This window comes from Corythoichthys intestinalis, chromosome 19, assembly GCF_030265065.1.
Source record: "Corythoichthys intestinalis isolate RoL2023-P3 chromosome 19, ASM3026506v1, whole genome shotgun sequence".
In the NCBI taxonomy this organism is placed as follows: Eukaryota; Metazoa; Chordata; class Actinopteri; order Syngnathiformes; family Syngnathidae; genus Corythoichthys; species Corythoichthys intestinalis.
The window spans coordinates 18,448,941-18,465,199 of record NC_080413.1 but is presented as its reverse complement, the minus strand read 5'-3'; the positions used below and the strand labels follow the sequence as shown (position 1 = coordinate 18,465,199).

The 16,259-nt window shown below is 41.1% G+C and overlaps 1 protein-coding gene across 10 annotated transcripts in view; it reads left to right on the top strand.

The window, feature by feature from the left end:
* syne1a (spectrin repeat containing, nuclear envelope 1a) overlaps positions 1–16,259 on the top strand; it is a 273,050-nt gene that overhangs the window by 209,369 nt on the left and 47,422 nt on the right. For 6 of the 10 annotated variants that reach the window (XM_057822040.1, XM_057822039.1, XM_057822043.1 and 3 more), the window contains 16 exons: positions 110–242; positions 407–589; positions 2,445–2,594; positions 2,688–2,864; positions 2,946–3,101; positions 3,170–3,325; positions 3,396–3,566; positions 5,996–6,129; positions 6,215–6,419; positions 7,640–7,822; positions 8,107–8,253; positions 8,327–8,481; positions 8,562–8,709; positions 10,130–10,224; positions 10,764–11,001; positions 11,105–11,356. In XM_057822040.1, coding sequence (XP_057678023.1) covers positions 110–242; positions 407–589; positions 2,445–2,594; positions 2,688–2,864; positions 2,946–3,101; positions 3,170–3,325; positions 3,396–3,566; positions 5,996–6,129; positions 6,215–6,419; positions 7,640–7,822; positions 8,107–8,253; positions 8,327–8,481; positions 8,562–8,709; positions 10,130–10,224; positions 10,764–11,001; positions 11,105–11,356 — 2,683 coding nt within the window. The remainder of the gene's footprint in view (positions 1–109; positions 243–406; positions 590–2,444; positions 2,595–2,687; positions 2,865–2,945; positions 3,102–3,169; positions 3,326–3,395; positions 3,567–5,995; positions 6,130–6,214; positions 6,420–7,639; positions 7,823–8,106; positions 8,254–8,326; positions 8,482–8,561; positions 8,710–10,129; positions 10,225–10,763; positions 11,002–11,104; positions 11,357–16,259) is intronic. The other 4 variants (XM_057822046.1, XM_057822045.1, XM_057822044.1 and 1 more) reach the window with 1 other exon arrangement.

Below are 16,259 nucleotides of genomic sequence, written 5' to 3'. Positions count from 1 at the left end.
TGCGGGCCTAGTTGTTCTTATTATTTCCCACCACTGACGCTAACTCGGCTAAATTTTATAGCCTTTTTTTCCCCCCCGTGTCTTTATCTTTGTTGTTTACCCACTCTAGGTACCAAAGGGAGTCGGCAGAGTTGAGCAACTGGTTGCAGTTGGCTCTGGATAGACTTGAGTTTTGGACAACGCAGTCGGTCACCGTGCCTCAGGAGTTAGAGACAGTCAGGGATCACCTCTGTGCCTTCCTGGTATGTTTATAATAGACTAAACTTCATAAATCCAATCACTTCTGTAAAATGCTTGCAAAGATCAGAGTTGAATCCCCAGTCCTAAACACTTTAAAGCGTTAACAAGTCAGATGTTGGCTCAGCATTTATTGCATCATACTGAAAGTCACTTGGACTTCTTTCAGGAGTTTTCCAAGGAGGTGGATGCTAAGTCATCCTTGCGTTCATCTGTGCTGAGCACGGGTAACCAGCTGCTGAGACTGAAGCGGGTAGATACAGCTGGTCTGAGGACAGCCCTGGGCCAAGTGGAGACCCAGTGGGCCGAGTTGCTCACACGTATTCCCGTCGTCCAAGAGAAGCTCCATCAGGTCTGTAAAAGAAGATAATGCTCCTTTCTCCGCCTCTGATGTCATCACAAGGGCGTAGGTTTGCATAGGGACGGTAGGGACATAACACTAGGGTGACCATATTTTGATTTCCAAAAAAGAGGACACTCAGCCCGGCCTCAAGATACTTGAATTTTACTCGAAGTTCACTCAAAGATGCCTATATCACTTTAATATATTTAAAGTGTGCCCCCTCACTCTGGATGGAAAAATGCAGTTTGAAAAAAAATAAAAATAAATAATGACAAAAAAATACATAATATATATAGTATAATGCAGACCCATGAAAAAGTAGTCCAGTCAATACACATACACACAGTAGGCTTATAAATTACCATCACGACAATTGACCTTGACAAATTGTTAGTCCCATTCAATTGATATTCTTATTCAATGTTCTAGATTGCACACAAACATAACTGAAATAAACTGACAAACTATTCAACCCGCATGTTTCCAAACGTAGCAGTTCAAAACTACGTTTCCCATAATGCCTAGCGTGGTTTAGCTTACTGATAGCTAGCTGAGGCAAAAATCAAACTTTGCTATAAATGTTTACAATCATCGGCAGCGCAACGATGCGACACCAAACGGGATTTTACAGTCAAAGCTCCGACAGAAGTCAACAGTTGTCATTATATACGTATTTATCGTAAAAATATATAACAACTGGGCAGGCGTTGTGGCCAAATCATCAACCCAGTAGATGGCGGTAATGCCTAATGATAGGGGTAAACTGCCAACAAAAACAAGAGGAACTACTTCTTCCCTCTCTACTACTAGGAGCCATGTCATCGCATGCAGGCGCTGCCACCCAGTGGCCGGAGGGATTCTCTTCAAATTGGTCTCGTGAAAAATCATAAAAACCGGACATTTTTATGAATTTATAAAACCCGCCCGGATGACGAGGATACTACGTGAAAGAAGGACTTGTCCGGGCAAAAGAGGACATTTGGTCACCCTACATAACACTAGCAACTTTTCAGGATGCTCAAATTGTCCCCACCAACTTTTAAGCCACCTTATATGCATTATATAATGAGTTTAGTTATATAGGTCATTTAGATTGTCTTTCCATATGTTTTAAGGATAGAACTGACCCTACCATTATTAAGTGAATTATTTTCATTATGTTCAAACTTACTGTGCCGGTCCATTTTCCCTGCTCCGGGCCTTTCGAAGAAAGGAATGTTAGAAGTTTTTTTCGGCCAGCAGCAGCCACTGTTAGTAATTTAATAATACGTCAATGTTGTGGAGGGGAGAAAAACACCACTACTTTTGCTACTGAAAGGTCAACCTGCATTAGTTAGCATAACGTTAAACTGTGTGAAATTGCTAACCTGCAAAACCCAAGTAGGAAGCTCCATAGAGAGAAGTGTCCTTCTGTTTGTTTGCGACTAACGTGAATTAAACTGTGAGAAATGTAGTAAACTCTGCTGGAAGCTATAAAACTAGAAAAACTTTAGCAAAAAGCTGTTTAGAGAGAGAGGGGTGCTGCATAACCTCATTTGTTGCTCACACAACACAATATAGTCATAATTAACTATGTACATAAAAAAATTGGGATTCCGCGAGCTACCCACACTAGCGTTGCGATCGACTAGTCGATCGTGATCAATGTGATGAGCGCCTTTGATTCATCGTATCAATTAATTAGGTTCATATTTGTGAGAAATGTAGCCCTGACCCTCGTTCACCCAATCTTTTGGGTCTTATTAATATCCCATTCCCAGCTAAAAGTGCATGCAGGTTATGCTGTTATATTGTCCCTACCAATGTTGAGACCAAACATACGCCCTTGTATCATCATAACTGTTTTGCACCTTTTGTCATTTAGCTGCAGATGGAAAAGCTAGCGTCACGACACGCCATCGCCGAGCTCATCAGCTGGATCTTGCTTATGGAGAATATAATAAATGAAGACCAGGACAAAATAGCTGGAGCTGTAGGCTCAGACTTTGTCCAGAACTTCTTGCAAAAATATAAGGTAAAAAGAAAACACATTCAGTTCCTTTTTCTCAATGGTGTGTTGTATTAAAAGACAGAGTAAACAGGCAGGAACTTTTTTCTTTTTTCACAGGGGTTCCGTATCGACCTAACCTGCAAACAGCTGACTGTGGATTTTGTCAATCAGTCGGTACTGCAGATCAGCAGTCAAGATGTTGAAGGAAAGCGAAATGATAAAACCGACTTTGCCGAAAGCCTGGGAGCTATGAACAGACGATGGCAGATATTACAAGGGCTCATCACCGAAAAGGTAAGCTATGTTTTATCCTCTTCTGTCAACTGCATTGACTTGGCATTGAATTGTCTGGATTTTTTGTGTGTGTTCTTTTAGATACAGCATTTAGAAGGACTTTTGGAAAGTTGGATCGAGCATGAGAATGGAGTGCAGGCCTTGAAAACATGGCTGACACTTCAGGAGGAGAAACTGAAGAAGAGACATAGGATAGAGGATGTTGCGTCAGTGCAGAACGCACTGAAAGATTGTCAGGTAGGTTTATGCATCTAATGTAATGTAAATGTATAACTGAGCAGCAGTAAATGTTTTTGTCCTTCCAGGAGTTGGAAGAACTTGTGAAGGAGAAAGAGAAGGATTTAGAAAAGGCTGAGGAACGAGGAAACGCGCTCATCCAGGATAAGAAAGGAGAAGCATGTGCTGTTGTCAAGGAAACCCTGAAGGAACTCAACCAATCCTGGACTCATTTGGACCGCATGGTAAGCTCCTTCATTAACCAATCATTGATTTGCTGTCTTTCTGTGCTGTAATTAAGCGTTACGATCGCAGATAAGTCAGATGAAGGTGAGCTTGCGTTCGGTGCTGGAACAATGGACCTTGTACAGACGTGCCGCAGAGGAGATAGATGGGTACCTGATGGAGGGTCGGTATTGTGTGTCACGCCTGCATCTCATCAGTGGCTCCTTGGAGGCTGTGCAGCAGCAGGTAGAGAGCCTTGAGGTGAGTGCAGCACAAACTGGCACACAACCTTTCGTGACTAGTGTCATAGCCAGGGGTGCACATAATTTTTTTGCCCAGGTTCTCAGAGGAGGACCTGGAGATGTGACTTGGTCCTCATTGAGCTTGATAGCCGACCCGCCTGTTGCCATAAATTTATGACAAGCTTTACTTAGAGCCAATGAACTTTAACCTCATTGAGCTTGATAGCCGACCCGCCTGTTGCCATAAATTTATGACAAGCTTTACTTAGAGCCAATGAACTTTAATTATATTAACAATTAATGCTTGATTAACTATCAACTGGCACAACAAAATTGCCATTACTTTGAAGTGAAATGTAAAGAAATAAACATAAAAGCACCAATTCAAAATAAAGGGCATTATGCGGCTCCCACATTAACTCCAAGCCTTTTTAAAAGTGGGATGTCCTCCTCATAAGACCTCATTGAACGTGCATGTTTAGCTTTGTAAAATGCGAGCAAAAACACGTTTGTCAGTGCATGTCGCTGTTCATTACCTTTATTCCGCCCTATTCCGCCACATGTCCATAGGGCGAGTGGGGTCCTGTTTGACATCGATAGTTTGCTTGATTGCCACATGCTCTCTGTTTTTTTCGTGCTTTTCAAAGTTTGGATGGCTCAAATTCTTTGACCCTACATAAAATGCGCTGCTCTTATTGAAGACATTGGGATTCTCACGGCACATTTTGTAACGCATTTCCGTGCGACCATCATTTGCTTCTAGCCATGGTACCTCCTGTAGCCACTTTTGAGCAAAAGTCCTTTTTTTCGGTAGCTCCGGTGACGTCTCTGTCGTCTGTCTGTCTTTTGACGGGGGCGGGGGAACATGGAAGTAATTACTCAGTGTGGCCTGCCTCTTCGACATTTTGAGAAGTTATTTTCTCGTGTCCGCCGCAAATACAGTGGTCAGCCATCGGTACGCAAAAGCGTATGGAAGCCGTTGAGGGCCAGCGCGTTTGTCTACGTCCAGTACGCATGCGGGCATGCGGACCACTTATGTGCAACCCTGGTCATAGCTATTTAAAGGGTACCATGGATAGAAAGACGTGTCATTCTTAAAAGATAAATAAAATAAGTTATAATAATTTGATATTAAAACCCCTCTTCATGTTTTTGTGCTAATTAAATTTGTAAAATTAGTTAACTAGTAGGTCACCATTGTTGTTGACGACGCAATGCACTCTGGGCAGTGACGTTACTAGGCGGCGCTGCCGGGCTACCACAGTCTCAAAAAAAACAAAAAAAAACAAAACAGTGTCACTCTTTGGCTACATAAAGATGTCGTCGGTTCTGCCCTTCCAATTTGAACTTGAGTGGACAAGTGATGAGCAGGACAGCACTGTTGATATTTCACAAAACGAGCACAAAAGCAATTAAATGAAGGTCTCCCAACGGGATTCAAACCAGCGTTTCCCGTGCGAAAGACAGGCGCGTAGACCACAGGACTATACTTCCACGTAATGTTGAAGTCATGATTTTCCTTATATAGCAATTGCAACCCACATGCGTTGTCTGTCTGCAGTATAACCTGAAAGCGAAACACATCTGAAAAGAAAGTGCAGCTTGCTTGACCACGGAATTAGAAAATGTGGCTCACTTCAGACAGCAAGCAGACAACAATAACAGAGGGATTGCGTAAAAGGGTTTATGGAATACACACAAAAAAACAACAACACGTGATTGCGAAAAGGGAGACACAAAAAGCGACCGTGAAAGTAGGTCGGAATTTAAAAAAAAAACAAAAAAAAACAAAGGAAAACCACAGTGAGTTGCAGACAAAGGAGAAAAAAACAAGGCAATGATGCAACTAGAAACGAAGGGATATACAAACTGTCAAATGGCAGCAAGTCAATTCTCGGCAAGCCGCCTAGGATCGGTTTAAAGACACTGCTGATGAGCTGGAATTAGATGCAGGTACGACGTTGGGAACGCATCCCACAACTCAGTAACAAAACAATCTGACCAGTAGCAGAATGTGACAAAATAATGCCAGTTGTTATAATAGCTCTCCGCTTGCTAGCTAGCACAGCTATTCTCCAGTCCAGCCCAACCGCATCATCAGCGTGCATTGCGCGCGTAACACATGGCGCCCTACGTCGGTCAAAAAATCCACTGAATATTAAAGATTTTTAAATCAATGGCAATAATATAAGTGTTTCTAATAACATATTTCAGTAAAAGAGAACAATTGTGGCTTATTAGAGCCTATAAGTCTTTCAGTCCGAGGTTCACTTTAAGGAAGTAATTCACGCAAAAAACTGAGAAAAAGTAGTCAAGTATTTTATTTTACAAAGGAGTCCAGAATACAACAACATTTTAGGAATTTGAACCTTTAAATGTCTGATAAGGATAATTCTTGTCAAGATCTGCTGAAGGTTAACCAGATTTCTTCTTTGATGTACCACTTAGAACCTGCAAGAGGAGATGGACAAGCAGGAAAGCAGTCTACTCAAGTTTGGCTCAGTAACCCAGCAGCTTCTCACCGAATGCCACCCGTGTGTTGCAGAAACACTTAACAGAGCCCTGCGAGATGTCAACATGAGGTGACACACCCGAAAATAAACAAAAAAAAACATTCTCTTTGCATTATTAAAGCGGAAAGTCTAACCTTTGCTTTAATTTTCTCAGGTGGAACGATCTACTAGAGCAGATCTCAGAGCAGCTCAGGAGCAGTAAAGCCTTGCTGGGGCTGTGGCACCAATTCAAAGAACTCTTTAGCACTTGTGTGAAAGCCGTGGAGAGGCAGGAAGAGCGTGCCGACAGCCTCCTGAAGAGCGCCACCGACAGGGACATAACAGAAGAGGAGAGTAGTGCCTGGATAAAGGACTGTGACGTGAGTACACAGGGTACAAGGAGACTATAAGGTTGCCTCAGTGGGAGTCCAGACAAAACCGTTACGTGTCTCATTCTGCTGATTTATTACAGACCTCGTCTTTGAGAAAAATAAATGGCCCTATTCCCTCTCGGTGCCTGAATCTAGTCAACGTCCAGTCGGACAAAAGCCTTTAGAGAGTGGAGAGACAGGCCCCTGATTTACACAACAGGGGTCATCCCATGTCCTGCTGGGCTTGCGTTCCTTGCTGGGGGATTTTTTTGGAATGCTCGCCTTAATACTCTTACCAGACTCTTTAATGTTTTCAGCTTGTATGCCAGCTAAGATGAGGCTCACGTGAAGGTTGTTTGGTTGTGCTGATGAATTTATGCAACATTCTATGCTATTATTCAAACTATTATACTAGTACAGTCCAAAGGCGTAGGTTTGGTCTCAACATTGGTAGGGACCATATAACAGCATAACCTGCGTGAACACTTTTTGTTGGGGACAGGACATTAATAAGACCATACAGATTGGGTGATATGAACCTAATTGATCTTTGCAAAAGAAATGTATTTTACTTACTTTCTTATGTATTGGTTCTGGTGATACACCGTTCGATTCAAACCTTTGTTTTCAAAAACTACTAAAGAAATATTTTCAGAACTTGCAGAATAAATGTCTGGATTTTACTTGAAATTTAAAGAGTAATATTTGAACACAACTTAAATTACATAACGTACACAATTCAAACGTGTTAATAATATCTAAACTATCCAGAAATACAAAAAATAATCATATGGGGGGGGCGTGTCATCAGACAATCAAACGTGCGTTTTTGGGAGAAAAATGGACTCTCATTGGCCAAGTGAAAAGGGATAAATGTAAGTCTGAACATAATGAAATAATTCCATTAATAATGGTTGGGTCATTTCTCTCCTTATAACATACGGGAAGAGAATCTAAATCACCTATATGACAGAACTCATTATATAATGCAAATATGGTTGCTTAAAAATTGGTGGGGACAATTTGAGAATCCTGAAAAGTTGGTATTGTTATGTCCCTACCGTCCCTATGCAAACCTACGCCCTTGGTTTAACTTGTCATTTGTTACTATATATTTATAATGTAGAATACTTTTTTTTCCATAGTTTGAAATTACCACACATGATCTATACTTGTATTACCCTATAAAAACTATGGCTTGACTTCCACCTATGTCACTGGTATTACAGGATTGTCTTGGTGAGCAGGATTCTGTGCAGAATTCCCTGCAGCAGCTGCAAAATTTGGGAGAACAGCTGAGGAGCCGAGTGGACGCCTACTCGTTTGCTGCACTGCAGTCGGACCAAATGTCACTGACGTATCGCTTGTCGGCTCTACCGCCCTCGTTACACAGGCAGCAGGAGGCATTGCAGGTATGTAGCGAGCACTTTGCTACAGTCTTTCCTGCACCTGAGAATGTAATTATTTTTGCTACATGTCTATTTCCCAAAATATATTGGTGCGTATGTGAATATGAACATGAATGGGAGGTTCTCACATGAGGAAGTGCAGTACATTTGCCATATTTGACATATTTGCTGCCACATCCAATATGGCGGTCATACAGCTGTATTAAATATTACACACCACGATAAGACATCCTATTTGTATATTTTTCTGCACCCTGATTTTTTTAAAATTCATTTTAATTGACTAGTGTGGAAGTCGGGCCTGCGAGGGCTTCAGGGACCAGTTGGACACACTCGTTCAAACGGACACCGAGGCTGCGCAAGTGTTGAAGGAGGTCGAGCAGCTTGGATCTCCAGCACTTAATGATATTCAAACACGCATGGACAAATTAAAGGTACAACATTTGTCTCTCTCCAACGACGTTATCTTAATCAGAATTGTAAATGACCTTGCATTGTTGTTGTCAGGCTCCCTTGTCCAAGCTGAGCAGTCTCTCGCCAGACTTGGAGCGTGTCAACGTGGTCATGTATCGACTACCGCTCAACGACGGAGACTTGAAGCGTCTGCAGAGTCTCAACCGAGCATGGACGTCTCACTCTGCGCTGCTCAGCGAGAGGTTCAGGTACGCCTCTTTGCAAATGCACATCTACTTTGTGTTGATCCCCTACTGTAGCACTAAAAAAAAACATGTTGTTTCTCCAGTAAACTACAGGCGGCACTGCTCCTGCACCAGACTTTCCTGCAGAAGTGCGAAGCCTGGATGGACTTCCTCTCTCAGGCAGAGAACAAACTGGCTGCCGAGATTTCGGGCAACTACCAGAGTCTGCTGGAGCAGCAAAGAGAGCATGAGGTCAGATATGCACTATATTTTTGTGGCTCGTGTCCTTAAGTCATTCGCCGCCATTGACCACGATAGACGTCTATTACAGTGGTATGAAAAAGTATCTGAACCTTTTGGAATTTCTCACATTTCTGCAGAAAATCACAAGCAAATGTGATCTGATTTTTGTCAATATGTAAAACCAGTGTCTGCTTTAACTAAAACCATCCAAACATTTATAGGTTTTCCTATTTTAATGAGGATAGCATGCAAACAATGACAGAAGGGGGAAAAATAAGTAAGTGAACCGTCTGCCTAAGGAGACTGAAAGAGCAATTGAAACCAATTTTTACCAAACAATTTAAGACAGGTGTGTGCCCAATCACTGATGAGTGGTTTAAAGCTGCCCTGCCCACTATAAAACACACACCTGGTAAGAAATGTCTTGATGAGAAGCATTGTGTGATGTGCATCATGGCTCGGTCAAAAGAGCTGTCTGAAGACCTGCGATCAAGGATTGCTGATTTGTATAAAGCTGGGAAAGGATACAAAACCATCTCTGACACTATGAGTTCAGCGGAGAATAACAAGATAGGTGAAAAACAACCCTAGAGTGTCTGCTAAAGACTTACAGAAATCACTGGCACAGTCCATTATCTCTGTGCACACAATAACTACATGTAAAACTATGGCCAAGAGCAAGAGCCACTGCCCTCTTAAAAAAACGTAGTTGCTTGTTTAATGGTCGCAAAAAGGCACGCAGACACTCCACAGAAGTTTTGCAAAGTATTTTGTGGACTGATGAAACCAAAGTTGAATTGTTTGGGAGTAACACACTACGTCATGTGTGGAGGAAAAATGGAACAGCTCACCAACATCAACACCGCATCCCCACCGTGAAGCATAGTGGTGGGAGCATCATGATTTGGGGCTGTTTCGCTACCTCAGGGCCTGGACAACTTGCAATCGTTAATCGAGGAATGAATTCGAAGTTGATCAAGATGTTTTGCAGGAAAACCCGGTTCCACATTATGCTCATTAAAATATGAAAACCTAAAAATGTTTGGGTGGTTTTAGTTAAAGCAGACACTGTTTTTTCATTTGTGTGATTTTGACCAAGATTAGATCACATTTGATGGTGATTTTATGCAGAAATGTGAGAAATTCCAAATGTTTCAGATTTTTTATACCACTGTATTAAATGGGTTAACTCTAGATGGCTGTTGCTAATTTGAATTATGCAAAATAATATTTATTAAATTATTATTTGGCTGTTTTGATCCTTCAGCTATGAATTTGAAAAAGTTTGTCACTGGATAGACTTCCAATCAGTTGTGACTGTAATCATTTGTACATCTATCACCGTCAAGGCAGCCAATGAGTTAAAAACTTTTATGAAAAAGGAGTAAGGAACGAAATAAGGAGTGTATATGTTTATGCTTTTTTACAGTTGTTCCAGGCTGAGATGTTCAGCAGCCAGCAAATTCTTTACGCCATTATCAGCGATGGCCATGGTATGCTTGACCAAGGACAAGTGGATGATGGGTAAATACACTTATATAACATCTTATCACTTTAAACCGAAACTGTTATAATGACAGAATGTTAGATTTATAACGCGCTTTTCAATGGACCCAAGGACGCACAGCAGTGACCCCAAGAGTGAAAATCATAGACTTTAAGTACTAAAATATAAAAAGACATAACATGGGCGGAACTTACTGTACTGCCGGGGGTGCGACCTCACCCGGTTTGTGGGTGTAAAATGGCCGTGGTTGGGTAAGGAGGGGGGCCAACAGAAAGGTAAGATGATGCGCGGAGCTGTGATATATATGTGTTAAAATATCTCTGCAAGCCGCTTGGCTGGTTGTCTGGAGGTGCCCGCAAAAAAATTTCCACTTGCAAACAAACACACCCCGGATGATCATATTGAGGATCCTGCAAATAATTGTCCCCTAGCTCTCCCCCCATTGGATGGTCCACTCGGGAGGGTCACGTTCATGCTCATCGCACCTGGGCCCCGATCACAATTGTACTGAATCATAGCAATAACAATCTAATATATTGTGTTTATGCTTCAACAGGGATGACTTTAGTGTGAAGCTTGCTTTGCTGGCCAATCAGTGGCAATGTGTTGTGAGGCGCGGCCAACAGCGCAGGGGCATCATCGACAGTCTCCTCCATCAATGGCACAGCTACCACGATATGTCCGAGAAGCTGATGCGATGGCTCCAAGATGCGGCGCGCGAGCTGGATGGCCATCACCCGGGAGGAGAACCGCTCGCTCTGCAGCAGGCCAGGAACCTGCTTGATCACGTACAAGTATGTATTGATAACACAGAGGCAATACTAACTCAAATTTCTTGTATGCGTTTAATAATCCAATACTAAAAAAAAAAACCACCCGATTCCTAACCCACCGTAGACTCCCTTAGTTAACCTCTACCCCCTCGGTCCGCTCTCCCTGTCCCGGCTTCTGCAGCTACGCGAGCGAGTCCTCCAGAGGCAGCAAGGAGGCTACATTGTGACGGTGGAGGCCGGCAGGAGCCTGCTGCTGTCGGCCGACGCCCAGGCCGAGTCCACGCTGCAGACGGAGCTGATGGAAATCCAGGAGAGGTGGAGGCACGCACACCAGCGACTGGACCAGCAGAGGAAGGAGCTGCATTCTCTTCTCAAGGTCAGAAAGTTGCGGTTCGCTTAATTTTTTCTTAATTTAACCCTTTTAGTATGATTTGTATATTGGGCTACCTACGTGTGCAACAAATTACAAAAGTGTTAGAATAACTGTGAAGTTAAAAAAATATGAGAAAACATTGTGACATTCCAGAGATTTAGGTTGTAGTTTGGGTGGTTTATAGAGTAATAATGGGGTAAATACCTTATAATATAACGTAGTAGTCCAAATTTGCATATATGAGAGAAAAGGTACAACATGCATTACATGACAAACTTATTAAAAGGATCCACGGATAGAAAGACGACATAAACATGTCATCTGTTCAATCCTTTCAATTTGAACCCAAGAGGAACATTATTGAACATGACAGCAGTCACAGCCCTGTCGATATTTCACAAAACGAGCAGCAAAAGCAAAATGAACAGGAAAGATGGGATGAGACGACAGTATGACGAAACCGGTGTTCTGCTGAAATGTGCTACACTGGCTAAATGTGCTACAATAGGCGAATTTGACACCCAAAGTACTACCATGCGCTTTCAGTTTGTTTTGTTTAGATGCATACAGAAAGAACATACCAAAGATGGCTTAAGAAAATACTTAAACGTAGTACTATAAAATAAGAGTGGTTTAAAAATGCTACGTGTCTAATGTGGTCAACAGATCAACAATCTGCTTTAAAGCTACCACAAGAAAACACAATGCTTAAAAGTATGAGCGGGAAACACATGCAAAAAGTATTTTGAGGCAATGAAAAGGTAATAAAAGACTCAATAAAAACATAAATAGTAAGTACTCGCCGTATTTAACCGATGGGCGCATGTGTTGGACGTCTCGTCGCATAGAAGGAATTGCAGTATCCTGGTAGTATTTGTCGAGTGACAGTGACAATCTACGTCCTCACCCCGAGTGTCCATTGCGCAGATAAAACTTGGCACCTCCATAGGTTGAAACATGTACTAAATATTATAGATTTTAGTAAAAGAGAGCAATTGTGGCCTACAAGTCTTTAAGTCTGAGGTTTCCTTTAAAGGTGGCAATCCAGCTAAAGTAATATTTTTTGCAGAATATGGTTGTCCAAAAACATGAAAACATAACATAAAAAACATTTTATAATGTTATCTGATAATATCAACATCGGTTTTTCATTACCGGTTTTGGGCCAATGTGCATATTGTGTCAATCATATGTTATATGGCAGGGCCTTATTGGCACTTTGCACCTGGACTGATGTTTGCACTATTTTGATTTTTAACTATAAATACAGTGGTGCAATATAGCCACTTTTTCCATAACTTATATAGAATATTTAAAAAACCTTGAAAACCTTGAAGTTATTGCAATTATCATTATTAAAGCATCCAGTGGGGCGTCACAATACAATTATCCGTAATATGTTATGTCCACGACCGCATAAACTGGTATTGCTTTGATATCAGCAGAGATGGGTAGTAATGCGTTATATGTACTCTGTTACATTTACTTGAGTAACTTAAGAAAAATGTACTTCTAAGAGTAGTTTTACTAAGCCATACTTTATACTTTTACTTGATTAGATTTGTGAAGAAAAAACGCAACTCTTGCTACCCAACAGTCGTTACATTTTTCCTCTTTATTTTACATATTAGATTTATTAATTTTTTGCCAGCGATGCCAAGAGTAGCTCTACCAATTTTACCAATGAGACGTTGCAACAATAATCACATGAAACCATCACACCAATCAGAGTTCTATGATCACGCCAGCCTGTTCAATTACGTGGTGTCTTTAAAGCACTGTAAAAAATGCATTATTTGACATGGCCCCGTCCTCAACATGACTCGAAAGCGCGGATTTTAACTTCTCTCCCAGTTTCTATTTGGCACAATTGATCACGGAAAACCGGAAATATGATCCTTTTAAAATTTATAATAGTAACCATTCACTCTTCAAACTCGGAACTATTTCCACCACTAGAGGGCACTCATGCTCTTCGGAAGAATAATGCTTAATTTCTGTGTTTTTTTTTTCTCACTGGAATTCAATGATTTTTTTTTTTTTTTTTTTTTTTTTTAATTTGTTTGGCTTAATGCAGTTATGTAATGGGTTATTGTACAGTATCATTATAACAACAGTTCATATAGATAAGTTTGTACTGAGAGAAAAAAATATACCATTGATAAAAATTTTTAAAAATCAGTTACCCACAATGTTGCTCATTACTTGAGTAATCCTTTCACTGGATAATTTTTTACTTGTAGTTGAGTACATTTTTTGGATGACTTTACTTTTACTTAAATAATATTATTTTGAAGTAATGCTACTCTTACTTGAGTAAAATTTTTGGCTACTCTACCCACCTCTGGTTATCGGTTAAATCAGTGTTTTTCAACCTTTCCCGAGTCATGGCATGTTTTCACATTGAAAAAAATCTCGCGGCACACCACAAACCAAAAAAAGTTCCGTATACTTACTTAGTGTGAACTTGAGCCTGTTTAGATGAACTCAAAAGCGTTATCCTGGCAGGAATCTTCATCAACAGCTCTCAGTCTCTCTCTGTTTTTTATTTTTTTTAATAGCAGTTAGGCTTGAAAAGCTCAGAACTATCAGACAGGGGGACTTTTGCAATGCCCGATCAGGACGGAGCATCTCTCGCTCACAATTGCTTTGCAGACAGGTAGTATTATTGTTCTGCCACAGTATGGAACTTTTTGGATTTAGCAACAAGTTCACCAACAAGCTAACTAGCTTTGATGGCTTTCTCATTTACCTTTGTAGTTTTTCTTAAAAAAAAAAAAAAAAAATGTTTTTTGCAAAATCGTCCATAGTTTGAAGCGACAGGTGTTTCATTTGGATATGACGTTTAAACTTGTTTGGCACCATGGTGCTGTTGGATAGCGACTCGTGTCGCATTCAAGGACTGCTCGGATTTCTAGCCATCGGCCACCTTACTGTCCTCCACAATGTGTTGGAATAAACACAGGGGGAGGATTGACGGTCATCACATATGGATGAAAATGAAAGGACACTTTCGTGTATATGGACACTTGACGAGTCTAATCAACTGATGTACAGTAGACGTGCTGGGGTCCACATTGTCGCGGACAGCAAGGTGGCTGTTGGCTAGAAATCCGAGCAGTTTTTTAACGTGACACGAGCAATACCTCATCTGTACACGACCGAGAACTTATTACATTCTCCTTCCTTCCTACTGCAACTCCTCCCGACAATGTTATAAATAAAAATAATAATAATAATAAAAAAGCAAGATTGGATCATTTCTCGCAGCACAACTGACGATCTCTCACGGCACACCGGTTGAAAAACACAGGGTTAAATGGTCCATATCGTATAACTATAATAACACTATGTGTTCAAAAAATGTAGATGAAGAGAAGCTACTTCATGCTGGTATTCTGCAACCCACCTCCAAAATTTTTAAGACTATGTGTATAGTATTTATTTTAATATATAAGAATATTGTTTGCTGACAATTACTGAGAGTTACTGACAATGCACAAATGAGCTGTTTAGGTCATTATCAATAACATCGTGAAAAGGAGTGGAATTGCTTGCGTGTGAATTTAAAATCTGCAGCTCTAGAATTGTTTACAGTGGGGCATATAAATACTTAGTCATCAACTAATTGCAAGTTCTCCCACTTGAAAATATTAGAGGGGCCTGTAATTGTCAACATGGGTAAACCTCAACCATGAGGGACAGAATGTGGGAAAAAAAAAAAAAAAAAAAAACTGAAAATCACATTGTTTGATTTTTAAAGAATTTATTTGCAAATCATGGTGGAAAATAAGTATTTGGTCAGTACCAAAAGTTCATCTCAATACTTTGTTATGTACCCTTTGTTGGCAATAATGGAGGCCAAACGTTTTCTGTAACTCTTCACAAGCTTTTCACACACTGTTGCTGGTATTTTGGCCCATTCCTCCATGCAGATCTCCTCTAGAGCAGTGATGTTTTGGGGCTGTCATTGGGCAACACGGACTTTCAACTCCCTCCTCACCCCGTGGCGTCAAAATGATAACAAGAACGGGGAGCAAAAATCCCGGAACCACACGGGGGACCTAGTGAATGACCTACAGAGAGCTGGGACCACAGTAACAAAGGCTACTATCAGTAACACAATGCACCGCCAGGGACTCAAATCCTGCACTGCCAGATGTGTCCCCCTGCTGATGAAAGTACACGTCCAGGCCCGTCTGCGGTTCGCTAGAGAGCATTTGGATGATCCAGAAGAGTACTGGGAGAATGTGTTATGGTCAGATGAAACCAAACTAGAACTTTTTGGTAGAAACACAGGTTCTCTTGTTTGGAGGAAAAAGAATACTGAATTTCACCATACCCACTGTGAAGCATGGGGGTGGAAACATTATGCTTTGGGACTGTTTTTCTGCAAAGGGACCAGGACGACTGATCTGTGTAAAGGAAAGTGGCCTAGCCAGTCTCCAGGTCTCAACCCCATAGAAAATCTGCGGAGGGAGTTGAAAGTCTGTGTTGCCCAACGACAGCCCGAAAACATCACTGCTCTAGAGGAGAGCTGCATGGAGGAATAGGCCAAAATACCAGCAACAGTGTGTGAAAAGCTTGTGAAGAGTTACAGAAAACGTTTGGCCTCCGTTATTGCCAACAAAGGGTACATAACAAAGTATTGAGATGAACTTTTGGTATTGACCAAATACTTATTTTCAATCATGATTTGCAAATAAATTATTTAAAAATCAGACAATGTGATTTTCTGTTTTTTTTTTTCACATTCTGTCTCTCATGGTTGAGGTTTAACCATGTTGACAATTACGGGCCTCTCTAATATTTTCAAGAGGGAGAACTTGCACAATTAGTGGTTGACTCAATACTTGTTTGCCCCACTGTATCTAGAACCCAGATAGATTTTTTTTTAAATCATGGG